At 60.2% G+C, this 27098-nt stretch overlaps 2 protein-coding genes across 5 annotated transcripts; one reads left to right on the top strand and one right to left on the bottom strand.

Moving 5' to 3' along the window:
• The first annotated feature begins 1454 nt into the window (after positions 1–1454).
• Positions 1455–9582, top strand: ADISSP (adipose secreted signaling protein). 2 transcript variants are annotated; one of them, XM_068189160.1, is made up of 6 exons: positions 1455–1555; positions 2588–2676; positions 4676–4830; positions 6228–6366; positions 8298–8414; positions 9032–9582. In XM_068189160.1, the coding sequence occupies exons 1-6, from the start codon at positions 1470–1472 to the stop codon at positions 9130–9132; spliced, it is 687 nt and encodes a 228-aa protein (XP_068045261.1). In that variant the 5' UTR covers positions 1455–1469; the 3' UTR covers positions 9133–9582. The 2 variants fall into 2 exon arrangements, with proteins under 2 accessions (XP_068045261.1, XP_068045262.1); XM_068189161.1 differs by lacking the exon at positions 1455–1555 and adding an exon at positions 1683–1728.
• On the bottom strand, positions 9524–27098 carry HSPA12B (heat shock protein family A (Hsp70) member 12B). 3 transcript variants are annotated; one of them, XM_068189158.1, is made up of 14 exons: positions 26855–27098; positions 24693–24750; positions 22366–22466; positions 19763–19887; positions 18900–19086; positions 18542–18646; positions 18135–18251; positions 16063–16234; positions 14393–14479; positions 13974–14078; positions 12481–12739; positions 12192–12295; positions 10797–11493; positions 9524–10422 (listed from the first exon to the last, which is right to left on the bottom strand). In XM_068189158.1, exons 2-13 carry the CDS (start codon positions 24733–24735, stop codon positions 10853–10855), a joined length of 2046 nt encoding a protein of 681 aa, XP_068045259.1. In that variant the 5' UTR covers positions 24736–24750; positions 26855–27098; the 3' UTR covers positions 9524–10422; positions 10797–10852. The 3 variants fall into 3 exon arrangements, with proteins under 3 accessions (XP_068045259.1, XP_068045260.1, XP_068045258.1); XM_068189159.1 differs by having other exon boundaries at positions 9524–10214; XM_068189157.1 differs by having other exon boundaries at positions 10755–11493; positions 26855–27097.

Here is a 27098-nt window from a genome sequence, read left to right as displayed (position 1 = left end):
AGGACACCGTGGAGACACCCTGGGGACACCCTGGGGACACCGTGGAGACACCATGGGGACACCCTGGGGACGCGGTGGCCGCTCCTCCCGCCCGGTGGCCGCCGGGATTTAATCCCTTCCCAAATCCCGTTGTTTTTGTAATCCCGGAGTAAATCCGCGCCCGGCGGCGCTGGGAGGTGACAGCCACATCCCCCGTGTCCCCACCCCCAGGTGACATCCCCAGCCACGGGGACACGCCCAGGGGTGGCTCTGGGGACCGTCCCTGGGCCAGAGTGGCTTCTTAGGGAAAACTTGGAATTTCCGGCCGATGTGGGAATGGCGGGAACAAGCTGGGCCCAGGTGTCCCCTCCCTCGGGGACAAGCCGGGCCCTGGTGTCCCCTCCCTTGGGGACAAGCCGGGTGTGATGTCACCGTGGTGGTGACAAGGACACAGCTGGGGCTCTGGGGACCGCTGGGAGTGTGGATCCCAGATTTCTGGGAATGCGGATCCCGGGATTTTAAGCGTTCCAGCAGCTGGAGCAGCCCCCCAGGGGTGGCAATGTCCCCTGTGTCCCTCACGTGTTCCCTGTGTCCCTCACGTGTTCCCTGACCCCCGCTGTCCCCCCCCATTCCCAGGGGACAATCTTGGCACTCTCTGGATGGGAACTGTCTCCGTATACCACGTCCTGATGGGATGGGGACGTTCCCTGTCCCCTGTCCCCGTGGGAAGGGACACGGAGCTCGGGATGGGGACAGGAAGGACATGACTAGATGTCCCCAGGATGGGCGGTCAGCTGGGAATGGGGTGGGATTGGGGTCAGGATTGGGATGGGATTGGGACTGGGATGGGATGGGAAGGGATAGGATTGGGATTGGGGTTGGGATGGGATTGGGGTGGGATGGGGATAGGGAGGGAAGGGAAGGGATGGGAATCAATTGGGATGGGATGGGATGGGATGGGATGGGATGGGATGGGATGGGATGGGATGGGGTGGGGTGGGATGGGATGGGATCGGGTGGGGTGGGATGGGATGGGACAGGAAGGAACTGGGATAATTCAGGATTAGATGGATCTGATGGAATTGGGATGAGATGGAAGGAGATGGGATGAGATGAAGGGAAGGGAAGGGAAGGGAAGGGAAGGGAAGGGAAGGGAAGGGAAGGGAAGGGAAGGGAAGGGAAGGGAAGGGAAGGGAAGGGAAGGGAAGGGAAGGGAAGGGAAGGGAAGGGAAGGGAAGGGAAGGGAAGGGAAGGGAAGGGAAGGGAAGGGAAGGGAAGGGAAGGCCCCTATCCCCCACCCCCCGTTCCCATGGCAACGCCCCCGCACTTCCCCACCGCCCACAAGGGGGCGCCCCGCAGCGCGCGCCCTTCCTCCCTGGCTGCCCCGCCCCTTGGCCCCGCCCCTTAGCAACAACCCCGCCCCCTAGCAACGCCCGATAAGCACTGCCCGGGGCGCGGCCTGGAGGCGTGACCGGCGTGCGCGCCCACCAATGGGAGCGCGAGGTGGGGGCGCGCCAGCCAATAGGAGGGAGGGGGCGTGTCCCCGCAGCGGGAAGCGGGCGGCGGGAGCGGCGGGGTGAGCGGAGCGCGGCGACACCGGGGGCACACCGGGGACACCGGGGACACACCGGGGACACCGGGGACACCGGGGACACCGCGGACACCGCGGACACCGCGGACACCCGGGGGGCGGCACAGGCACCGGGGCAGCCCCGCGGAGGGGCTGGCGGGCCGCGGGTGATGGCGGAGGTGAAGCGGGGCTGGGAAAGGGGGGGGGGGGTGGGGACAATCGCGGCCGCGGTGTCCCCTCCTGGGGACCTGTCACCCCCGTCCTGAGCTTGGTGACACCTCTCCTTCTCCCCCACCGCCCAGAATGGCTTGAGACGCCCCCAAATCCCTGGATTCCTCCCACCCCGGGAGAGGCTCCCCCCTTCCATTCCAGCTCGGTTTTCTTTTATCCTGTTTTTTTTCCCGAAATTTTGGGGTTTTTCCCCCCCACGGATTTCCCGGCGTTTTGGGGTTTCCACTTCCCAATCCCTGCCGGCATTCCCGGTCCCATGGGGCGATCCCAGGAAGGTGAATTCCAATTCCTCCAAATCCATCCCGGGGATTTTTTTTTTTTTTTTTTTTTTTTTTTTTTTTTTTTGAGATGGGATGTCACATCCCGAATTCCCGGCTGGCGGTGGCGCCGCTTTTCCCGGGAAAAAACGATTTGGGAAAGGCTCCAAATCTGGGATCTGATCTCCCGTTTATCCCGGGAAAAACGATTTGGGAAAGGCTCCAAGTTTGGGATCAGCGCTGGCAATCTGGAAAAAAATCCCAAACCTCGGAGAGGTTTTTTTTTCGCGGAGGGGGGGAAAGGGGGAAACTGAGGCACGCGGGGGGGAAGGAATCCCCTAATTCCCGCTTTTCCCGGAGATTTGGGATGAGGGAATGCCCATTCCAGGCCTGGCGCTGCCCCTGGCTCCTCCTCCCCGCCAGCATCGCGGCCACCTCGGGGCCACCGCGGGGCCACCACGGGGCCACCACTGTCGCCGCAATGGGATGGGAATATGGGACGGAACTGGCGCCTTCCCATTCCCACCCCATTCCCACCCCATTCCCGCAGAATTCCCGGACGATGCCCCCCGGCCGCTGACACTGGGGACAAAGACATCGCCGGACGGCGCAGGGGACAGATGGCGACAGCCAGCAAGGGTGAGTCCCCAGACCCCCTCCCTGTCCCGGATCCCGGGATTTGGGGGTTTCCCGGAGCTTTTGGGGTCCCTCTGTTCCTGTTCCCTCCCTCTGTCCCTATCCAAGGATTTGAGGGACCCCAAAAGCGCTTTGGGGTGAGACAAATCCCAAGGAATCTTTGTGGGATTCCGGTCCGGGAATTTCCCTGGGAATGGGGCAGGGGGTGGCTCCTTCCCGATGGGATGAGGTCAGGAGAGCCTCAGGAGATTCCCGGGAAGAAAAGAGCTGGGGACATCCTGGAGGGGACCCTGAGACCCCCTGAGGGTACACGGTGACCCCGAGGGTCCAACAGGTTCTGATCCCAGAAATCCCAGATCCAAGGGATTCTGTGATACCAGAAATCCCTGATCCCACAAATCCCAGATCCCACAAATCCCAGATGCAGGGGATTCCCAGATCCCACAAATCCCACATTCCACAAATCCCAGACCCAGGGATTTCCTGATCCCACAAATCCCAGATCCCACAAATCCCAGACACAGAGATTCCCAGATCCCACAAATCCCAGACCCAGGGATTCCCTGATCCCACAAATCCCAGATACCACGGATCCCATATCCCACAAATCCCCGATCCAGCGGATCCCTGGCTGCCACCCCTGCCGGTCCCTGCTGTCCCCTCCCGGGGCCACCCCAAGTCACCGCGCTGGGACACCCCAAATCCCGATTCCCCCCTTCCTGCTGCTCCCATCCCACTCTTCCCGGAGGCTCCGTGCCCGGGAGGGGGCGGCCAAATGTCCCCAAGTGCCACCAGGGTGACAAAGGCTTATTTGGGATCATCAGGGGTTGGGATCGGGATTCCCGGGCTGGGATCGGGATTTGGGATTTGGGATCCACGCAGATCCTTCGGGATCGCCACGGCGCCACCCTGGAGAGTCCCCCGCGTGTCCCCGCGTGTGTCCCCACGCTGTCACCGTGTCCCTCGCTGTCCCCCCAGGAGTGCGGGAGGGACTTTGGGGCCGAACAATGGCGGGACCTTAAAGCCCGGCTCATTAACGCCCGGCTCATTAAAGCCCGGCTCATTAAACCCCGGGACTCCCGGCGCTGCCAGCACAAAGAGCCTTTTCTTCAGGCGACAAGGGAGGCGACAATCTGCTGCTGGCGGCGGTGACAATCTGCTGCCAGCTGGGAGCGGGGCTCGGCGGGAGGGGGAGGAGGAGGAGGAGGAGGAGGAGGAAGGGGCGGATTTTCCATGGAAGTGGCGCACGTGGAAAATCCCACGGGATTTGGGCCTCCGTGGGGACAGCGCTGTCCCCAGGCTGGTGGCAGGGCCCCGGCGCTGCCATGTGGCCTGTCCTGCTGGCCTTGTCACAGCCGTGTCACCTCCCCTGTGTCACCTTCCCCGCGGCACCTCGCAGCCCGAGGAGGGAGCGGAGTCTGCCAAGCCTGGGGATGCTTGGGGACATTTGGGGACACTTGAGGACCTTCTGGACATCAGCAGGTGGCACTTCCACGCTCTCCCCCCTTCTCACCTGTCCCCTGCCCCATGTCCCCATGTCCCCGGCCTGTGTCACTTGTCCTAAGGGCATCACAGGAGGGAGCAGAGTCTGCTGAGCCTGGGGATGCTTGGGGACACTTGGGGACACTTAGGGACCCTCTGGGCATGGGTTGGTGGCACTTCCACGCTCTCCCCCCTTCTCACTTGTCCCCTGCCTCCAGTCACCTGTGTCTCTGTGTCCCCAGCCTGTGTCACATATCCTAAGGACATTAAAGGAGGGAGCAGAGTCTGCCGAGCCTGGGGACACTTGGGGACACTTGGGGACCCTCTGGGCATCAGGCAGTGGCAGGTCCCTGCTCGGAGAGGAGCTGGCTGTCCCCACAGGTCCCCTGTGTCCCAGGTGACACAGGGAGGGGGTGACCGGGAAGCCTCTCCTGGTGCCACCACACTCTGCCCCGCGTCCCCAGCGCGACGCCACCTCCCCTGGGGACACGGCTGTGACCAGGGGCTTTGTCACCTGCAGGCAGCAAGGGGAAGGGGACAGGAGTGCGCTTCACCCCCGAGGGGACCCAGGGCCACCCCCAGGAGGGGACACAGGGCCACGTCCACTTCCAGGAGCAGCTGCACGATTCGGCCGTGATGGTGACACAGGACAAGGACGGCCACTTCCTGGTCAAGGTGGGGGACAGGGGGACAACAGGGTGATGTCACCATCCCCTGGGGACTCCGGGGCTCCCAACTCCTGAAAATTCCCGGATTTTGAGGCGTTCCCACCCCAGAATTCCGTGTCATTCCCTAGGGCTGCTCCTGAGGCCACCAACTCCGGATTGTCCCCCAAATCCAGCGCCACATTTGGGTGGCTTTGGGGACACAGGGGACACCTGGCACTGTCCCCTCTGCCCCGGTTTGGGGCCGCTGGGGCCGCTCCAGATCCCAGCAGGGCCATTCCCAGCCTTTCCTGGTTATCCCGCGGGTGGAAGGGCTCCGGGGGCAGTGCCAGCGGAGGGGACAAGGAGCCACCCGCGGTGCCACCAACGTGTGGCACCTGCAGCTGCCACCAGCGCTGAGTCAGAGCCTCGTGGCCAGAATTCCATCCCAAATCCGGCGCTGCCTCCGGGGGCGGCCCTTGTTGTTTTCCCACCACATGACAAGGGGGTGGCAGTGCCACCCACGGGGACATGGGGAGGGGTCCCTGGTGCGGTTGGCAGGGTTGGGAAAAGAAGATCCTGGTTGTTTTTCTGGGCTTTTAAAGGGATAAATCCCTTTAAAATTAATCCCCAGGATGGTTTTTGGGGGGAAAAGAGCTTGGAGCTCATCCCGGTTCCTTGGATACTTCCAGGGATCCAGGAGCAGCCACAGAAAATTTGGGAATTTCAGCCCAGCCGGGAATTCCTTCCCAAAATCCCACCCTAAATGTCCCCATTCCCTGTGTCCTTGTCCCCAGTCCCTCTCCAGCTCTCCTGGAGCCCCTTGAAGCTCTGGAAGGTTCTCCCCAGATCCTTTTCCAGCTCTTTGGGATGATCCCAGCCCTGGGGGGATTTTGGGAATTCCACCCTCCGGATCTTGGCCCCGGATTTTTTTTTTCCCTTAGGGGTCGTTCCAGCTCGCTCCCTTCCCAAAATGGATTTTTCCAAGGCTCTGGAGGGCTCTGCTTTTTGTCATGACAGCGGAAAAATTCCATGGGAAGAGGCACTCCAGCCTTTTCCAGGAACAGCTGGAAAAGCTCTCCCTGCTCCTGTGACATCCACGGGTCGTTATTCCCAGAATTTTGTCCCCAAATTCCATATTTTTCCTGCTTTTCTGGGGGCAAAATCATCCTGTTTTCCTGATTTATTTCCGAAATCATTCCTATTCTTTCCTAAATTTTCTCCTATTTATTATTTCCTGACTTTTTTAGGGCACAAATCCCTTCCCCCCCATAAGGGATTTAACCGGGGGAAATTTTTAGGATACAATTCCCCCTCTCCAGGTGCTGTCCCCACCTTCCTGGGGACTCTCCAGTGTCCCTTGTCCCCAAGGGGGAGGTGACAATGACACCCCAGCCGTGTTGTCACCCCCATATCCCGCTCTTCCAGGTGGGATTCCTGAAGATCCTACACAAGTACGAGATCACCTTCCAGCTGCCCCCCGTGCCGAATCTGGGCAAGGACATTTGTCCCCTCCCTGTCCCCAACCCCAACCTGCGCGTCATCAGTGTCACCTCCCTGCCAGAAGGTACCGTGTCCCCTCCTTGTCCCCAGCGTCCCCATCCTGTACCTGGTCCTTTCCCAAAGGGCGCGAGGCCACACCCAGGTGTCCCCTCAGTGTCTCGGGGAGGTGACAATTCCTTGTCCTCAGGGTCCCTGAGATTCCATGATTTTGTTGTTGGGATTTTCCTTTCCTGGGGGTCTCTGTGGGTGAGGGGGCTCCAGATCCAGACAAGGGACAGGGACAGGGATTGCTCCAAGGGTGCCATCCTCCACTTTGGGGACAATTGGGCACTGCCACATCCATGGGATCCCGGAGCCTGGGGACAGCTGAGCGTCACACTGGGCTGGGTGGCAGTTCCTTGGGGACACGGGCTCCACTCCGAGGACACCGCAGGTCCCCGAGGCCACCTCGGTCCCATCCCAGTTGTCCCACAGCCAATGGATGCTGCTTCCCACATCCCTGTCCCCTCGGGCCGTCGGTGTCACCTCCCGGCAGCGGGGACAGGGCGGGGATGGGACTTTTCCCACCTGCTGCTGGCTCCACCCCAAAAAAAGTGCTTTAGGGTTTGTTTGGAGATTCCCAACAGGGGCTGGGATCGGGATTAGGATCAGGATCAGGATCAGGATTGGGATCGGTGGTGGGGGACAAACCAGGATGGGGATCCAGGATCGGGGCTGGGATTGGAGCTGGGATCAGAGCCGGGATTGGAGCCGAGATCAAGATTGGAGCCAAGATTAGGATTGGAGCTGGGATTGGGATTGGAGCCGGGATCGGGATTGGAGTTGGGATTGGGATCGGAGCTGGGATTAGGATTGGAGCTGGGGTTGGGATTGGAGCCAGGATCAGGATCAGAGCTGGGATTAGGATTGGAGCTGGGATTAGGATTGGAGCCAGGGTCGGGATCAGAGCTAAGATCGGGATTGGAGCTGGGATCGGGGCCACGGCCTCTCTGGAGCAGGAGAAAGGAGCCCTGGGGAACCCCATGGGTGGAGGAGGGGGACAGGGACAGGCAGGGCAGGGAAGGTGCAGGGAGGGTTCAGGAAGGTGCAGGAAGTGCAGGGAAGGGCACAGACGGTAAGGAGGGCACAGGCGGGGCTCAGGCAGGGAAGTTTCAGGAAGGGCAGGGAAAGTTCAGGGAGGCACAGGCAGGGCAGGGAAGGTACAGGCAGGGTGGGAGGAGTTCAGGGAAGACAGGGAAAGTTCAGGAAGGTGCAGGCAGGGCAGGGAAGGTGCAGGCAGGGTGGGAGGAGTTCAGGGAAGACAGGGAAAGTTCAGGAAGGTGCAGGCAGGGCAGGGAAGGTGCAGGCAGGGTGGGAGGAGTTCAGGGAGGACAGGGAAAGTTCAGGGAGGCACAGGCAGGGCAGGGAAGGTACAGGCAGGGTGGGAGGAGTTCAGGGAGGACAGGGAAAGTTCAGGAAGGTGCAGGCAGGGCAGGGAAGGTACAGGCAGGGTAGGAGGAGTTCAGGGAAGACAGGGAAAGTTCAGGGAGGCACAGGCAGGGCAGGGAAGGTGCAGGCAGGGTGGGAAGGTACAGGCAGGGCAGGAAAGGGTTTAGGGAGGGCCAGGAAATTCAGGGAGGCACAGGAAGGGCAGGAAGGGTTCCAGAAGGGCAGGCAGGGTAAGGAAGGTGCCGGCAGAGCGGGAAGGCACAGGCAGGGAAGGATAGGAAGGGCTCAGGCAGGGCAGGGAAGTTTCAGGGAAGGTTCCAGAAGTTGCAAGCAGGGTGAGGAGGGCACAGGCAGAGTGGAAAGGGACAGGCAGGGAAGGATAGGAAGGGTTCAGGGAAAGCAGGAGAGGCACAGGCAGAAAAGGACAGGAAGGGTTCAGGAAGGGTAGGGAAGGTTCCAGAAGGTGCAGGCAGGGTGAGGAGGGCACGAGCAGGGTGAGGAAGGCACAGGCAGGGTGAGGAAGGCACGGGCAGGGCTCCGGCAGCTTCTCCGTGTCCCCGCTGCCAGGGCACAGCGTGCGCTGCGAGTACACGGCACACAAGGAGGGGGTGCTGAAGGAGGAGCTGCTCCTGGCCGGACACAGCCCCGGCCACATCAAGGTCACCGTCCAGGCCCGGGTCATGGGTAAGGGGCTCTGGGGGGGGTTCTGGGGTCCCTTACTGTCCCCTCCCCTCCCCCACCCCAGGCCCAGCCAATCTTCCCAGTTGTCCCAGTTCAGACGTGGCGCTGTCCCAGCTTCAGGGTACTGCTGAGGAATTGCCCAAAACGGGTGATTTCATCCCAAAAATTCCCCAGCCCAGGGGTAGAGGAGAGCCCTGGGGAGGGGTGAAGGGAGGGGGTGGGGGGTGACCCCAATGTCCCCGGGGCCCCTGTGCTTGGCTGGGTCCCCCCTTAGTCCCTGGGACCCCCTCCTTGTCCCTGGGATGTCCCCTGTCATTGGGACCCCCCCCATCCCTGGGACCCTTCTTATAAACCCCAACACCCCCTTGCTCCCCGTGTCCCCCACCCCATATCCCAGCCATCCCCAGCCCCCTGAGAATGTCACCACCCCTGGGCAGTGACCACAGCGTTGGCACAAGGACAAGGGACAACACATCCCCCACCCACCTGGGCCCAGCATTGCTGGGATGGACAAACCCCTGCGAGCCTAAAACCCCCCAAAACCCCTTCAAAAGGGGCGTTCCCACCCTCCCCAAAGGGACAGCGAGCTGTCCCCGAGCCGTGTCCCCTGATGTCCCCAGACCGTCACCATGGGACGCCGATGCTCCTGGACGGGGTGCGCTGCGTGGGGGCCGAGCTGGAATACGACTCGGAGCAGAGTGACTGGCACGGCTTCGACTGACCCCAAACCCCACCCCGAGGGACCCCAAAGTCCCCAAAGCACAGGACGGTCCCCAAAGCAGGCAGGGGGGGGGGACCCCTTGTTGCTGCTGCCGCTGCTTCGCCCTCACCCCGCAGCCCTGGGGGGGGGTTTGGGGGAATTGTGCCTCTTGGGGTGGGAATCTTCCTCTTTTCTGGGGTGGGCGAGGAATTTTGCCTGTGGAATGTGTGGTGGGAGCGGGGAGTCGCCCGTGGCTTCAGGGTTGGGGCCACATCCCCCAGCCATGTCCTTTTGTTGCTGCCAGCGCCTCTTTTTTGTTGTTTTTTTTTTTTTTTTTCTGTTTTTCTCAGATTTTTTCTGGTTTTTTCCTCTCTTTTCCCATTTTTTTTTCCTCGTGGTACAAGGACCAGGAGCAGTTTCATGAGGTTTTATGTGCCTACATATATATATATATATATATGTATATATAAATATAAAGATATCTTACATGCCTGGGAGTGTTTAAAGTACAAAATCCCACCTCGGGAAGGAGGAAAATCCCACTGGGAATGGGCTGGGAGCCCAGATCCCCTCCATGAACCTGCCCAGAGGCCAGAGGGACAGGGGACAACCCCAGCTGGATAATCCCAAATAGTCCTGGATGGGGGTTGGGGAGGGGTCATGAGGCAAATTCCAGTTAAAGGGGGGCTGGGAGAGGGTGGGGGGCAGGGACTGGGGTCCCCAGGATAAGGTGGGGGGGGTCTCAGTCTGGGGGGGAATCCATGGTGCCAGGTCCTGGCATGGTGCCCACAGTGACAGGAGGTCTCAGCTGGGGTGGAAATCGATGGTGGCATCTCCAGGAAGCTCTCAGTTGGACAGGAAGTCCATGGTGGCATCCCCGCGATGGTCTCAGTTGGACAAGATGTCCATGGTGGCATCTCCGCAATAGTCTCAGTTGGACAGGAAGTCCATGGTGGCATCTCTCAATGGTCTCTGTTGGACAAGAAGTCAGTGGTGGCAGGTCCCAGAGGTCCCCATGATGTTGGCAGGGTCTCAGCTGGAGATTAAGTTGATGGTGGCATCTCCCAAGGCCCCTCAGTTGGACAGGAAGTTGATGGTGGCAGCTCCTGGGGGTGTCCCCACAATGATAGGGACTCTCAGTTGGACAGGATTCAGTGGTGGCAGATCCCAGGATGGCCTCAGTTGAAGATGAAATCAGTGGTGGCATCTCCCAGTGGTCCCCACAATGGTGGTCCCATTGTCAGTTGGGCAAGAAGTCAATGGTGGCATCTCCAGGGAGGTCTAATTTGGACAGGAAGTCGATGGTGGCAGCTCCCACGGGTGTCCCCACAATGACAGGGACTGACAGTTGGAGATTAAGTCCATGGTGGCAGGTCCTGGGATTGTCCCCACAATCACAGGGTCCCTCAGGTGGAGATGAAGTCCATGGTGGCATCTCCAGGAGGGTCTCAGATGGACGGGAAGTCAATGGTGGCAGATTCCAGGGGTGTCCCCACAATGCCAGGGCCCCTCAGTTGGACAGGAAGTTTATGGTAGCAGGTCCTGGATGTGTCCCCATGATGACAGGGGGCCTCAGTTGGAGATGAATTCAATGGTGGAGTCTCCAGGAAGGTCTCGGTTGGACAGGAAGCTGATGGTGGCACATCCTGGGTAGTCCCAGTTGGACAGGAAGCTGATGGTGGCACATCCTGGGTAGTCCCAGTTGGACAGGAAGCTGATGGTAGCACATCGCAGGGGCCCCTCAATTGGACAGGAAGTCAATGGTGGCCCTCACACTGCGCGCCGTGCGCGTGTCCAGTGCCGTCACCTTGATCTCGGTGTCCCCGAACTGCATGCTGGTGCGGATCTCGCGCCGGCCTCGCGCCAAGCCCACGTCCCCCACGTCCCCCAGCTCCAGGCTGATGGTGCCACACTTCCTGACGCCAGGGTCGGTGATGTACACCACGTCATCGGTGTCACAGCAGTAGATGTTGATGATGGTCCGGCGCTGGCCGGGCCGGGCCGGGCAGTAGCTCCGCTGGACCACCTCACCCAACGCCACCGACTGGTCCACGGTCACAAACTTCTCGAAGATGTCGGTGCACCAGTTCTTGCCCTCCTTGACCAGCAGCTTCTCCCGCGGGTGCTTGCCCTCCACGAACTTGTTGAGGACCCCCACGCCGTAGGTGAGCGGGGAGCGGCGCACCCGCACCACGCCGGGGTCCAGGCCGAAGAGCACAGCCCCCTTGAGGATGGTCAGCCCCACGTCCTGTGGGACGATGACCCGGCAGCAGTGGCCGAAAGCGGCCTGTACCGCCCGCTGCAGCATGGCCGACTCGGCGAAGCCGCCCACCAGGAACAGGAATTTGATGCCGTGGACCTCGGGTTTCTTCAGGAGGGTGTCTGGAATGGGGATAAAAGTGGAGGTTTGGAGGCTGGGATGGTGGAGAAGGGGTGTGGGGAAGGGATGGGGGTGATGGGGGCCAGGGATGAGGGGTGTCCAGGAATGGGGGCAGTTCCAGGGATGGAATGGGGCCAAGGGTCAGGGAGGGTTCCAGGGACAAGGGCTGGTCCTAGGGACAATGGGGATTCGAGGGATAAAAGGTTCGCAGGGGCAATGGGGGTTCCAGGGACAAGGAATGGGGGATCCAGGAATGGAGGATTCGAGGGACAAGGTGGCTCCAGAGACAGGAGTGATCCCAGGGACAAAAGGGGTTCCAGGGACAGGGAAGGTGATGAAGGGAAGGTCCCAGGGTTGAAGGGGGGGTCCCAGGCACAGGAGGGTCCCAGGGACAGGAGCGGGGTCACAGGGACAAAGGGGATCCCAGGGTGTGGGATTGTCCCAGGGATGAGGGAGATTTCTCAGGCATGGGATGGTCTCAAGGATGGGGGGGCTCATAGGGACAGGGATGGTCCCAGGGACAGGAATGATTCCAGGGATGAAGGGGCTCCCAGGAATGGGGGGCATCCCCCAGGGATGGGAATGATCCCAGGAATGGAGGGCTCCCAGTAACAGGGAAGGTCCCAGAGATGAGGAGTGATCCCAGGGACAGGGGGTGGGACAGGGGTTCCCCATGGATGGGCATGTCCCCAGGCCCCACCGATGTGCTGGATGATGTGGGTGATGGTTGGCTGGAACAGCTCATTCATGGCCTCGGGGGACATCCGCAGCATCCCTTGGGACGACCACTTCACCAGGTTGACACTGGGGACAGACAGGGGACCCAGAGGTGACTGGGAACTTCCACCTGGTCCTTCGCTGTCCTCTCCACTCCCACACTTCCACCCCAATGCCACCTTTCTCCCCCTCTCTTGCCCTTTCCCACCCCAGCGTCACTCCCACCGTGTCCCCGCGCTCCCGTGATGCCTCCAGCCCGCATCACCCCTCACTTGCTCTTGCGGAGCGCGGTCTCGACGTTGTGGCCGCGGTGTTTGCGGTAGAAGTCGATGAAGGAGAAGGGCAGGGAGATGTTGAGGGGGCTGGAGCGGCTCGGGGCAGCCGTGCGCTTCCGGGCCTCAAAGGCGATGGTCAGGTCCACCCAGGCTGCTGGACGCTTGGCCTTGAAGGTGGCGATGAAATCGTCCCCAAAGATGTGGCACAGAAGCTTCTCAAAGGCCAGGTCCACGCCCACAGCCCCGTAGGGACCTCCTGAGGGACCAGGATGGGGTCAGGAGGTGGCCCCGTGGTAGCCGTGTCCCCATGGCAGCCGTGTCCCCCATCACTGCATTCTCCCACATCTCCATGTCCTTATGTCCCCCACATTCCTATGTCCCCGTGTCCTCCATCACCATGTCCCCATGGTCCCCATGTCTGCCATCCCCATGTCCCTGTGGCACCCACACCTCATGTCCCCCATCCCCACGTCCCCATGTCTCCTATGTCCCCATCCTGATGTCCTCATGTCCCCCATCACCGCGTCCCCCATATCCCCCATGTCCCCATGTCCCCCCAACACCATATCCCCACATCCCCCACATTCCCATGTCCCCATGTCCTTCATCCCTACATCCCTGTCTCCCCCATGTCCCCCATATCCCCCATCCCCATGTCCCTGTGTCACCCCCATGTCCATGTCCCCCACATCCCCACGTCCTCATGTCCCCCATATCCCCATGTCCTCAGGTCCCCAGACATCCCCGTGGCACCCCTATCACCATGTCCCCATGTTCCCCATCCTGATGTCCTTGTGGCATCCATGTCCCCAGGTCCCCCAGACGCCCCTGTCCCCTCCACCCCATCTCCTTGTCCCTCTGTCCCCTCTCACCCACCATCCCCATCCTCCCAGCCCCACCGTGACTCCCTAATCCACCCCTGTCCCTTCTTTTCCCTCCAGTCCGTCCCCCCTTCCCTCTGTCCCCTCTCTGTCCCCCCGTCCCCCTGCACTTCCCCGCGCCGCCACCAGGTGGAGCCACAGCCCCACCCACCACCCTTTCGTGGAGCGGGGGGTCCCCGCCCGGATTTGGGGTCCCAGCCGGGGTTTGGGGTCCCAGCCGGGGTTTGGGGTCCCAGCTGGGGTTTGAGGTCCCAGCCCGGATTTAGGGTCCCAGCCAGGATTTGAAGTCCCCGCCTGGATTTGAGGTCCCAGACGGGGTTTGGGGTCCCAGCCGAAGTTTGGGGTCCCCGCCTGGGTTTGGGGTCCCCGCCTGGGTTTGGGGTCCCAGCCCGGGTTTGGGGTCCCCGCCGAAGTTAGGGGTCCCAGCCTGGGTTAGGCATCCCAGCCGGGGTTTGGGGCCCCCGCCGAAGTTAGGAGTCTCAGCCTGGGTTAGGCACCCCAGCCGGGGTTTGGGGTCCCCGCCCAGGTTTGGGGTCCCAGCCGGGGTTTGGGGTCCCAGGAGGGTCCCGGAGCAGGGGACAAAAGGATGACCAGGGATCCTCATCCCACCCGAGGCTTTGTAGAGCTCCTTCAGCGTCCCCTGCGGCTTCTCGATCTGGTGCACGGTCAAATCCACCGTCCCCCCGCCACAATCGGCCACGATGTACCTGTCACCTGCGCGGGGGGACAGCGACAGGGTGGCGGTCCTGGGTGACCCCCCGCGACACCCACCCGCGGGGACCCAGAGCTGCGTTTTCCCAAAATATTGGGAATTGGGGCGGGCGGAGAGACGAAGGGATGGGATGGTGGCAGGGAGACCCCGCCCCTTCTGTGCGGTCAAGGGACAGACCCCAGCTGTGTCACCCCCATGGCAGGAGCACCTTTGGGTGCTTGGGGGTGGCTCTGCCACGAAGGGGACATCCAGGGGGACCCCGGGATCTGGGAGTCTCCAGTGGGGAGATTCCCCCACCCGTGTCCCCACCTCATACCTGTCTGCATCTCCGACCAGAGCTCGCCCACTCCTGACTCCACCAGGAAGGTGCGGCTGTGCCGGGATCGCCGGAGCTGCTCCCGGGCTGGGGGACAGAGCCAGGGGTCGGCAGCGGGGTCAGAATCCACCCCACTTCCATAGGATCCACCCCACTTCCACGGGATCCACCCCACTTCCATGGGATCCACCTCATATCCATAGGATCCACCCCACTTCCATAGGATCCACCCCACTTCCACGGGATCCACCCCACTTCCATGGGATCCACCTCATATCCATGGGATCCACCACACTTCCATGGGATCCACCCCACTTCCCCGGGATCCACCCCACTTCCATAGGACCCACCTCACATCCATGGGATCCACCCCACTTCCATGGGATCCACCCCATTACCCAGGATCCGCCCCATTCCCGCTGTGGGGTCTGTACTGGGAGCACTGGTGACCACCCCCCTCCAGCCAGGACCCCAGTATGACACAGCTCCACCATGGACGGGCAGATCCAGCTTTCCCGCTGCCCTGCTGCGATCCCAAAGGATACCCCCCAATCCCATGGGATCACCCTGTGCCCACCCTGGGCGATGCCACCTCCGGCCTGGACCCCACAGCCCGGGTGGGGTTTCCTCTGCTCCCCCCATCCCAGGGACATCAAAGCCGCCCAGAAGGGCCGGGATGAGTTGGGAAAGGTGGGGTTGTCCTGAGGATATATTTGGCACGTGGATAATTCCTCATCCTTGGGATCAGCTCAAGCAACCCCATAAATCCTCCATGGGATCCCAAATCTCCATCTGGGATCACCACCAGTGCATCCCAGTTCTGGGGCTTGGTCCCAGCTGGGCAAACTGGGGTTGTCCCAGTAAAACCCAGGATCTCATCCATAGGTGGACAGTCCCTGGAGGTGGCCCAAGGACACGGGGTGGTGGCCAAGGTGGCAGGAATGGGACACGGCTTGAAGGCTTATGGGAAAGCAGGTCTCTGGGAATGGGGGGTCTGGGAAGCGGGTTTCTGGGAGTGGGGTCTCTGGGCCAGGAGTTCTCTGAAAATGGGGTCTCTGGGGACAGGGGGTCTCTGGGAATGGGGACTCTGGGAATGGGGTCTTTGGGGCCTGGGATTCTCTGGGAATGGGGTGTCTGGGAATGAGGAGTCTGGGAATGGGGGAACCTGGGAAAGGAGGGTCTCTGGGAATGGGGGGTCTCTGGCAAAGATGGCTCTCTGGAAATGGGGGCCTCTGGGAATGAAGGGGTCTGGGAATGAAGGGGTCTCTGGGGATGGGGATCTCTGGGAATGGGGGTATGAGGATGGGAAATCTCTGGGAATGGGGTTTCTGGCAATGGGGGAGATCTCTGGGGACAGGGTGTCTCTGGGGACAGGGGATTCTCTGGGAATGGGGTCTCTGGGAATGGGGTTTCTGGCAATGGGGGTGATCTCTGGGAATGGGGTTTCTGGCAATGGGGGAGATCTCTGGGAAGGAGGTCTCTGGGAATAGGGTTTCTGGCAATGGGGGGGATCTCTGGGGACAGGGGACTCTCTGGGAATGGGAGTCTCCGGGGTCTTCCCCAGCCAGGGCAGCTGATGGACCCTCCAGACCTGGCATGCAGGACCGGATCCCATTCCCTGCTCCTCCAGCCCCCGGCCCTGTCCCGACCCCATTCCCTGCGCCCCTCACCCTGTCGGAAGCTGGAGTCGATGGGGTGGGAGGGCTCGGCCCCATTGGCCGGGGGGCGGCAGCTCAGCTCGATCAGTTGGTGCAGCCGCAGCTTCCGGCAGTAAATGGAGGCGGCCTCGGGCTCCAGTGCGATCAGCAGCTGCTCCGGCGTCTCCGGGGACACCAGCCCGGCCTGCGGAGACACGCGGTGACAGGGCGGGGAGGGGACAGGGAATGGGGGGTCCCAGGTGTGTCCCCATCCCCCTGGTGCTCACACAGATCTGGAGTTGTGGAATGCGGGAGGACCCAACACTCGCCAATATCTGAATATTCACCCAAAAACTCAACTGACCAATCAAGTGCTCAGCTCGTGACCAGGCAGCTCAACCAACAATCCAAGCATGCAGTTGGCCATCCAACCACTCAACCTGCCATAAATCCACCCAACCGCCCAACCAACCACACCACCAATGACCTGACCACCAAACCAACCACACAACAAACTCAACAACCTCAACACCCAACCAACCGCCCAACCAACCATCCAACCAATGACCTAACCACCAAACCAACCACACAACAAACTCAACAACCTCAACACCCAACCAACTGCACAACCAACCATCCAACCAATGACCTGACCACCAAACCAACCACACAACAAACTCAACAACCTCAACACCCAACCAACCGCCCAACCAACCATCCAACCAACCACCCAACCAATGACCTGACCACCAACCCAACCATGCAACCAACCACACAACAAACCAACAACCTCACCAGCCAACTAACCACCCAACCAACCACCAAACCAACAACCTCACCACCAAACCATCCACCCAACCAATGACCTCACCACCGAACCAGCCACCAAACCAATGACCTCACCGCCAAACCAATGACCTGACCACCAAACCAACCACCCAACCAATGACTTGACCACCGAACCAGCCACCAAACCAAAGACCTCACTGCCAAACCAACGACCTGACTACCAAACCAACCACCCAACCAATGACTTGACCACCAAACCAACCATCCAACCAACCACCCAACCAACTGATCACCTCACCACCCAACCAACCACCCAACCAAACCATCCATCCGCCCAACCGACCAACCAATGACCTCACCACCCAACCAACCATCCAACGAACCACAACCAAAGACCTGACCACCCAACCAACCACACAACCAACCACTCAACCACCCAACCAACCACCCAACCAAACCATCCATCCACCCAACCGACCAACCAATGACCTCACCACCCAACCAACCATCCAACGAACCACAACCAAAGACCTGACCACCAAACCAACCACACAACCAACCACTCAACCACTCAGCCCCTGACCCAACCACCCAACCAACCACCTGACCACCCAACCAATGACCTGCTCAATCATCCAACCGCTCAACCAGTGACCCAACCAATGTCCTGAACATCAAATCAAGCACACAACCGACCAATCAACAGCTCAACCAATGACCCAACCGTCAAACTAATCACCCAACCAATGGTTCAGCTGCTCAACCAGCCACCCAAACAAGTGCCAACCAATGACCCACCCATTCAACCAACCAACCAACTGCCCAACTAACACATCGACCAACAACCCAACCACTCAACCAGACAACTGCTCAACCAATGACCTGAGCACCAAACCAACCACCCAACCACTGAACAATTCAACCAACCACCCAACCATCCACTTAACCACCCACCTGGCAAATTATCCACCCGCTCACCCAACAACTTTTGTTAGGTTTGGGTTGGAAGGGAACTTAAATCCCATCCCACTCCCACCCCATCCATGGGCAGGGACACATCCCACTATCCCAGGGTGCTCCAAGCCCCAATATCCAACCTGGCCTTGGACACTCCCAGGGATCCAGGGGCAGCCACAGCTGCTCTGGGAATTCCAGATCAGCCCCTCCCCACCCTCCCAGCCAGGAATTCCTTGCCAGTATCACACCTAATGCTACCCTTTGACAGTGGGAATTCAGTTTGAGGGAGGATGGGGATGCCCCAGAGACCACAACCCCTGTGAGGGTCACCACATGGTCACCCTCCAGAGTCCCTCCACCTTGTAGGCCGCTTCCCGCATGAACTGCTTGGCCGGCTGCTTCCAGATGGCTGGCACGGTGAGGACCCAGCGGATGGCATCACTCTCGGGCAGGGATGGGCACTGGTCCTTCAGCTCCTGCCAGGGGACAAGCAGGAGGTGACACCTGGGGGCTCCCAGTGAATCACGGAATGGTTTGGGAGGGGCCTTAAATCCCATCCCATCCCACCCAGGGACACCTCCCACTATCCCAGGTCACTCCAAGCTCCAGTGCCCAACCTGGCCTTGGACACTGCCAGGGATCCAGGGGCAGCCACAGCAAATCTGGGAATTCCATTCCAGGGCCTCCCCACCCTCACATGGAGTGCACGGATAGGACACAGAGTATTCCATTTGGGAAGGAGGAGGAGGGATGGAGGTGGCCCCACCTGCACCGCATGCTGCTTGAAGAAGCGCAGCGCGTGGGCGAACACCTCCAGCGCCGGCATCTTCTTCCCATTGACAGCTTCCAGCTCGGTTTTCATGGTCAGATCCTGCCAGGAACAGCAAATGGATCACACACGGGGCTGGGAGGTGACCAGATCCATCACCAAGCCTTGGGAATTTGCTCCAGCACCTGAAGCTTTGTGCAACCACATCCACCCGCCCTGGAGCAGCTTGGATGGGAGAACCTCAAATTCACCCTCAAATGGGCTAAAATGGGATTTTTCCCAACATTTCAATTCCCAGCCTGGCCAGGATCCCCCTGGGAACACCAGGAACATCAGGATGGGAGCAGGGACTCACACTGGTGCTGTGGATCTTCATCTTAAACTTCTCGAAGTAGAACCACTCGCGGGCCTCCTCAGGGTCCAGGTCATGGTAGTAATCGCGGGCGGTGTAGCCGAAGCTGTGGAATGTCCCCTCCGGGGTCAGCAGGAGGCTGGTGGGGGTCTTCTGGTTGGCCACGCCCGGGTCCCCTCCCTCCCATTTCCTGCAAAGAGGAGCCAGAGCAGGTGAACTTCCAGGGAATGGGTCCTGCCAGGTTTAATTTGTTTCTGTGGGCATGGCCTGAAGGACCTTAAATGGGGACAAAGGAGGAGGGGTGATCCCGCTCCATCCTCCAAGGAAATTCATGGAAATCCAGACTGGTTTGGGTTGGGAGGGACCTTGAACACCACTGATTGCCACCCCCTGCCATGGCAGAGATCCTTTCCACTATCCCAGGTGGATCCAAGTCCATCCAACCTGGCCTTGGACACTGCCAGGGATCCAGGGGCAGCCACAGCAAATCTGGGAATTCCAGCCCACCCCCTCCCCACCGTCCCAGCCAGGAATTCCTTGCCAAGATCCCAGCCCAATCTCCCCTTTCCCAGTGGGAGCCATTCCCTGGGTCCTGTCCCTCTGTCCCTTGTCCCCAGTCCCTCTCCAGCTCTCCTGGAGCCTCTTCAAGGATTCTGAGAATTCCCTGGAATTTTCACTTCTCCAGGGGAACATTCCAAACTCCCCCAGCCTGGCTGTAGAGCAGAGGGGCTCCAGCCCTTGGAGTATCCTCACCCCACACCTCCCAGCCACTGCTTCCAGGAACCATCTCCCAGCAACCCAACTTCCGACCATTTTGGGGCCATAAAAGTCCTTTCCCAGCTCCAGGGCCCCTGGCAGGTCCTCACCTCATCATGTGGATGGCCTCGGGATCGCTGGTGAAGCTGAAGGCATAACCGCTGGAGGTGGTGCCGAAGTCAATGGCCACCACCACAGAGAAGGATGGGGTCTGCTGGGAACGCGCCTCACTCCGCTGGAGGGCAAGGAATGGGATCAAGCACTCAATTGGGACTTGGCAATTCCAGAAAAGCAGTAAAAACCCCAGGAACAGGTTCATTTTCACGGGATTTTCATGATTTTTTCCTGGATTTTCACCCAGTTTGGTGATTTCCTGATGGGTGATTCTTCTTCTTACACATCTTCAACTCATTGGGAAAAGCGTCTCCCATATTTCATGGGGTGGCTGCAGTCATTCCCAAAGGCAGTTCCCGTGAGACACAGGGATTTGGGCAGTCCTGGAGAGGGATGGGTGCCCATGGGAGCAGCCAGGGTGGTTGGGAGCTCCTGTTTTTATTGTGCTGAGCCCCCCTCACTTGGACCCTGAAATTGGAGCTGAGATTCCTAAAAACCTCCCCTGTGTCCGGTCTTGCTCCAAGGGACATTGTCCCAGGTGTCCCCAAGGGTCACTGAACCCAAATCGTTCCCTGTGTCCAGTCTCAGTCCAAGGGACATTGTCCCAGGTGTCCCCGAGGGCCACTGAACCCAAATCATTCCCTGTGTCCAGTCTCAGTCCAAGGGACATTGTCCCAGGTGTCCCCGAGGGCCACTGAACCCAAACCATTCCCTGCTCCCCATCTTGGACGAGGTGACCTCATCCCAGGTGTCCCCAGGGTCACCCAGCTGAAAACTTTCCCTGTGTCCAATCTCACCTTGTCCCAGGCGTACCCAAGGGTCACCCAGCTGAAAATCCCCCTGCCCCAGGCATTTTGGGATGTTCCCACTGCTGCTCCCACACTTTTCCTGTCCCCACTCCGTGTCCCTTCCCTCCAGGGCTGTCCCGGTGCCAAAGAAGCCGTAAGGATGTGACAAGGCCCTGTCCCCATGTCACCACGGGAAGCTGAAAGCCTCATTAACATTTAATGTCCCCAGATTTTAGAAGTGCAGACACAAGCTGGCCGGGAAAAACGCCAGGATCAGCAGGGAAGAGGCGGCTGGTGCAGGAATGTGCAGGGACAAGGAACTCCAGGGAGGATCTGGCTCTGGAACGCGGCCTCCCACACCCGGTGGCCCCGGAGAAGGGCAGAAGTTTTGTGGGGTTAAACTTTTCCTGGTGGGTCATTCCAGAATTGGAAAACCCCTCCATCCTGAAAATCCCATGGATAGAGGTCCTGGGGATAGACTGACCCATCCTGTGGAACTGGGGGGGGGATGGAGGCCAGACTGGGAGGGGAGGGGAAGGAGAGAAGGAACTGGGGAAGGACCAGAGGGGGAAAGGACAGGGGGACAGACCCCAGTGACCTTACTGGGACCCCACAACTGCCTTACACCACTTACAGTGGTCTTACTGGGAACCCCGTAACAGCCTTACTGGGATCTCATAACAGCCTTACCGGGAATGGCACAATGGCCATACTGGGACTCCACAACTGCCTTAGTGGGAATGCCATAATGACCCTACTGGGAAAACCACAATTGCCATACTGGAGACCCCATAACTGCTTTGCTGCAGACCCCACAGTGACCTTGCTGGAACCCCCACAAAGGCCTTACTGGAAATCCCACAAAGGCTTTATTTGGGACTCCAAAACTGCTTCAGTGCAGACCCCACAATGGCCTTACTGGGAATCCCACACTGGCCCTGCTGTGAAACCCTTGATGGCCTTATTGGAGACCCACAACAGCTTCAGTGTGAACCCCAAAACTGCCTTATTGAAACCCCAAAACTACCTTACTGGGGATCCCAAAACTATCTTGCTGGGACCCCAAAACTGCCTCGCTGAGGACCCCACAAAGGCTTTACTGGGGATCCCAAAACTACCTTACTGGGACCTCATAGTGGTGTTAATGGGACCACACACTAGCCTTACTGGGACCACAAAACTGCCTTACTGGGACCACACGCTGGCCTTACTGGGACTCCACTATGGCCTTACTGGGAACCCTACAATGACCATGCTGGGGACCCCACAATGGCCATACTGGGACCCCAAAACTCCCTTACTGCGAAACCCCATAATGGTCTTACTGGGGGCCCCACTGTGACCTTACTGGGAGCCCACAATGACCTTACTGGGAATCCCAATGGCCATACTGGGACCCCAAAACTGCCTTACTGGGAACACCATAATGGTCTTATAGGGGACTCCACAATGGCCTTACCGGGGACCCCACTGTTGCCTTACTGGGACCCCAAAGCTGCCTTACTGGGGACCCCACAATGGCCATACAGCAACTTTACAATGACCTTACTGGGAACCCCATAATGGCTTTACTGGGAACCCCATAATGGCCTTACTGGGACCACACACTGGCGATAATGGGAAACCCATAATGGCCATACTAGGACCCCAAAACTGCCTTACTGGGAACCCCATACTGGCCATACTGGGAACTTCACAACTACCTTACTGGGAACCCCATAATGGCCTTACTGGAACCCCAAAGCTGCCTTACTGGGAACCCCACAACGGCCTCACTGGTCCCGCCATGGTCCCGCTGGTCCCGCACTCACCGGTGACTGGGAAGGCGTCAGTGGGGCGATGCTGCAGCTGTCGTGGGGTGTCCCCGGGGAGCCGGGCGGGGACGGCGTCGGGCACTGCTCGCCATTGGCACCTGGGGACACGGACGGGAGAGTCTGGGGGACCCCAAAGACCCTTCCCCAAGGAGAGACCACCCAGCACATCCCAATGGAGACAGGTCCGGGTGGGAAGGAATCCCAGCCCTTCCCAAATCCTTTCCCCAAGGAGAGACCACCCAGGACATCTCGATGGAGATGGATCCAGGTGGGAAGGGATCCCAGCCCTTCCCAAAAAGAGATCACCTGGGACATCTCAATGGAGATGGATCCAGGTGGGAAGGGATCCCAGCCCTTCCCAAAGACCCTTCCCCAAGGAGAGACCACTCAGGATATCTCAATGGAGATGGATCTAGGTGGGAAGGGATTCCAGCCCTTCCCAAGGAAAGACCACCCGGGACATCCCAATGGAGATGGATCCGGGGTGGATGTGCTGGAGGAGAGGACAGAGTCACTGTGGGGTCTCCAGAAGTGGAGTTCATAAAATCATGGGATTGTGGGATGGTTGGAGTTGGGAAGGTCCCTAAATCCCATCCACTGCCACCCCATCCATGGGCAGAGGCACCTTCCATTATCCCAGATGGATCCAACTCAGCCATGGACACTTCCAGGGATGTGTCCAAGGGGACAGTTCCAGGGGAAGCTGCTCGGGGCCAGCAGCTGGAAGGTTTGGATCCAGTGGAAATGGGGGAAAACTTGGAAAGAGGGAAAGGAAGTGTCTGTGGTTCAAATCCATGGAGAACCAGTGAGGGAGGGTGGGTCCAGCTCAGACCCCTGGCCACGCTCCAGAACATCCCGATTTTCTGGAGACCCTGGAAGCTCCTGCGTGAGCCCGTGGTAATCCCAAAATCTGGGGGTGGGGATCATGGGCACAGCAGATTTTCCCTCCTCCTCTTCCTCCTCCTGAAGCCACCACCCGTCCCTGTCCCCTCCAGCAGCAGAATTCCAGCCCCAGGGACCCCCTATGATCCCAGAATTGGGACGGGGTGAGCCTCAGAATTCCCACCCCACACCGGGGTCACGGGGCTGTCCCACCTGCGCTGCCCCAGGCACCTGGCTCCAATTAGCAGCCAGCATTAATTAATCACTGCCCACGAAAGAGCCGCTGGAGCAGCTCCAACTGGAAGGAGCTGGGGGAGCTGACAGAGTGGCTTTCCCAAGGGATTGGGATGGGGTAAAGTGTTGAGAATGAGGTGTGGGGTACAGGCGGTGACACCAGCGAGGTGAAGGGACTGTCGGCCCTAAAACCTGTGCTTTGGGATTGCTGATCCAGCCGGGATCCTGCCGGGACTGGGGCCGTGGGAGCGGGGATGAGCAGCACCCACCTCCAGCCAGGCTCTGGAGAGATTTGGGAACAGCAGAGGCTGCGTGGTTGGACAGATTTGGGAACAGAGGAGGCCCCTCCAGGAAGAACAAAACTCCCATCTCCCCTTCACTGGTGTCCAGACAAACCCACCCTGGCTCCCAGTGCCACCAGTTTGCCCTGGGACAGCCACTGGGACACCATCAGGAAGCTCAGGAGCCCCAAGGAATGCTCTGGGATCCCTCAACAGCAGCAGCCACGGGATTGGGGTTGGGATTGGGATTGGGATTCAGATTCAGATTGGGATTGGTCTGATCTTGACTTTCCATGTCTGGGGAAGAGCCACATCAGAGTTGGGGACAGCGATTGCTGTGTCCCCCCACCCCGGAGCTGTGCTGGTGACACATCTGCTGTCCTCTACGCCCGCTCCGTAAGTGCCTTTCCCTGTATCCATGTCTGTCCCATAAATATTTGATCCCAGACAAATGGGAACCGTCTCTGCGCCGCCTCCGCGTGCGACAGAGCCGGGGGGAGCAGTGACCCCCCAGGGGCTCTGGAGAGCCTCAGACATGAAACCTCATTCCTGCGGAGAAGGATTGGGGTCGGGGGGGTAAATCCCGCCACAGCCTCCACGTTCCTGGGTTTGGGATGGCGGGATGAGGTTTGGGATGGAGGGATCAGGTTTGGGATGAGGTTTGGGATGGCAGGAGCGGGTTTGGGATGGTGGAATCAGGTTTGGGATGACAGGATCAGGTTTGGGATGGCGGGATCAGGTTTGGGATGGTGGGATCAGGTTTGGGATGAGGTTTGGGATGGCGGGATCAGGTTTCCTCCACAGCTGGTTCTGGTTTCCCCAGTGTGGGAGCTGTGGAGAGGACAGCAAGGGACCCAGACACAGAGTGATCATCTGCGGAGGTCAGGGGACATCTCAGCCAGTGCCACCCCCTGGGGACATCCTTACCCATCCGCAGGCTCTGCATCCCGGGCTCCAGCAGCATCGCCATGGCCTCGCTGCCCACCTGGAAAAGGAAGGGACAAAATCCATCCCTATGTCCCCTCGGCAGCGTGGAGTGGTCATGGTGTCCTCTCGGTGTCACCCCAGCCTTGATCCCCCCAAAACCACACTGAGGATGAGGCTGAGATCTGTAGGGTTGGCAGGAGGGGACCCCAAATCCCAGCTCCCAATGGGGTGTGGCTGTCCCAGTTTGGGGCACACGCAATTGTCACCATCCAGGGTGTCTCCGGCTGTCACAACCACTGAGGGGACAGGGACCCGAGTTCCTGTCACCGAGCAGTTCGGACAGATGTGCAGGATACAGATGTGCAGGGTGGAAATCGCTGTTCCTACACATTTTTTACCCTCAACCAAAGCCCTTTTTTGAGGGGGGACTTGTTTAGGAAAAATCACAATTTATTTTCTTGATGGAAGCACGGTGGCCAAAGGGATCCCAGCTCTTCCCAGGGATTATAACCCGGCCTGGACCAGCTCCAAATCTTCTTCCCGGGATAACACCCCAGCTCCTGGCTCCCTTCCCGAGGCCACAGCCTCCCACCACCCCCAAGCCCCCCAGCCCGCACTGGCTGCTCTCATCCCACGAATCCAGAGGCTCTGGATAGGGCTGAGCTCATCGGGAGAGGCCTCACCGCCAGCCAAACCCACCCACGAGCTGCCGGCCCCACAGCCTCCCCTCTTCCCAAAAAACCCCCCCTCGGGATACCAACAGCAGGTGGGGAGGCTTTCCCTGGAATGGGGGGGTCCAGCTCTGGCCACCCAAGAGCTGTGGGCAGAGAGGGCCGTGCTGGTGGCCCTGGGGTGACACTCTGGGGGTCCTGGGGGCGGTCCAGGGGGCTATTCCACCAAAATGGGGCTTTTCCACCAAAATGGGGCTTTCCAGGAGGTTTTCCTGCAGGAAGTCAGCCCCCAGCTCTGGGATTTGTGTCCTTTTCCAGCTGCCTGGGGCTCAGGTTGTGGTTTGGATGTGCAGGGATGTCCCCAGGGTCCCCAACCCCACGGTCTGAGTTCTCACGTCCCACGGGAGCCAGAGGGACACACACCAGCCCTCAGTGGCTCAGTGGCTTCATTCCGTGTCCCTCCATGGCCATGGGGGGTCCAGGGGGACACTCCAGGGTCTGTGCTGACCCTCAGGCTCCGGGTGGCCAAAATCCTCCTTCTCCAGGCCTGGCAGGGGGTGGCCAACAGCCACCTTTGTCCCCAAGGTGCCATTCCCCTTCCAGGCGAGGAGGGTGGGTGGCCTCAAGCCCCCGAGTGTCCCCCAGCACTGGGCAGTGACCACGCTGTTGTCACCCAGGGGACACAGGGCAAAGCCCCCGACTCTGGGGGTCCCTGCTCCCGGGCTCCCTCCTGCCGGAGCAGCGATTTTGAGGATTTTCCACCATTTCCGTCTCTGCGGGGGCTCACGGAAACGGGGAAAGGAAACAAAGTTTGGGACGGGATCAGGGTGGAGCAGCCAGGAGCGACAGCGGGGCTGTGGCACGGACAAGAGTGGCACAGGGACACCGGCTTGGCCGGGCATGGTGACCCCACAAACTCGGGGTGTCCCCAAAACTCGGCGTGACCCCACAACTCGGGGTGTCCCCGCGGGACACCTGGGAGGCTCAGGGCAGCTGTGGGGCTCCGATCCAGATGTGCTGGGACAGAAGGAGCTGTTTGTCCCCACACCCCCACTGTGCCAGGGCTGAGCATGGCTCTGGGGTTGGGGACACCCCAAATCCTCCGGAGAAGCTGTTGGGGTTCCCTGGAGCCTTTCCCGGTCCCCTCGTCCGTGACTGGGACACAGGAGGCAGCCAGAGGTGTCCCCTGCACGGTGCTGGCACATTGTGGCACTGTCCCTGTGGTGTCCCCGATGGTCCCAGCGGTGTCCCCCAGCACAGGACACACGAGGACAGTGTCTGAGCATCCACCCCCACTCCCCCCCAGTGCCCACAGCCCCCCCGTTCCCACTGGGAAGAGGCCGCAGAGTCCTGGCACCCCCCCGGTGTCCCCAAACCGGGCAGAGACCCCAAGGGCGGTGCCACCTTCACCTCGGCCAGGGGACAGGGCTGCTCCCCACGTCCCCTCGCCCTGCTGTCGCCCGGCTCCCGCCACCCCCGCCGGCCACTCACCGCTGTGGGGGGCACACGGGCTGGGGACACCTCGGTGCAGCCCCCGCTTTGTCACCCGGGCTGTGCCCGCCGGGCTGGTGGCTCCGGCCGCCCCCGCGGTGCCCGCGGCTCTGTCCCCGTCCTGCCCGCGGCTCTGTCCCCGCGGCTCTGTCCCCGTCCGGGCCCCGCGCAGACCCCCGCGCTCCGGCTTCCTCCCACTCCCTGTCCCGGCCCAGGCAGCGCCTCAAATTGCAATTCCAGCTGC

Source organism: Anomalospiza imberbis, chromosome 4 (genome assembly GCF_031753505.1).
Source record: "Anomalospiza imberbis isolate Cuckoo-Finch-1a 21T00152 chromosome 4, ASM3175350v1, whole genome shotgun sequence".
NCBI lineage: Eukaryota > Metazoa > Chordata > Aves > Passeriformes > Viduidae > Anomalospiza > Anomalospiza imberbis.
Note: the sequence above shows the minus strand (reverse complement) of the source record. Positions and strands in the feature narration are given on the sequence as shown.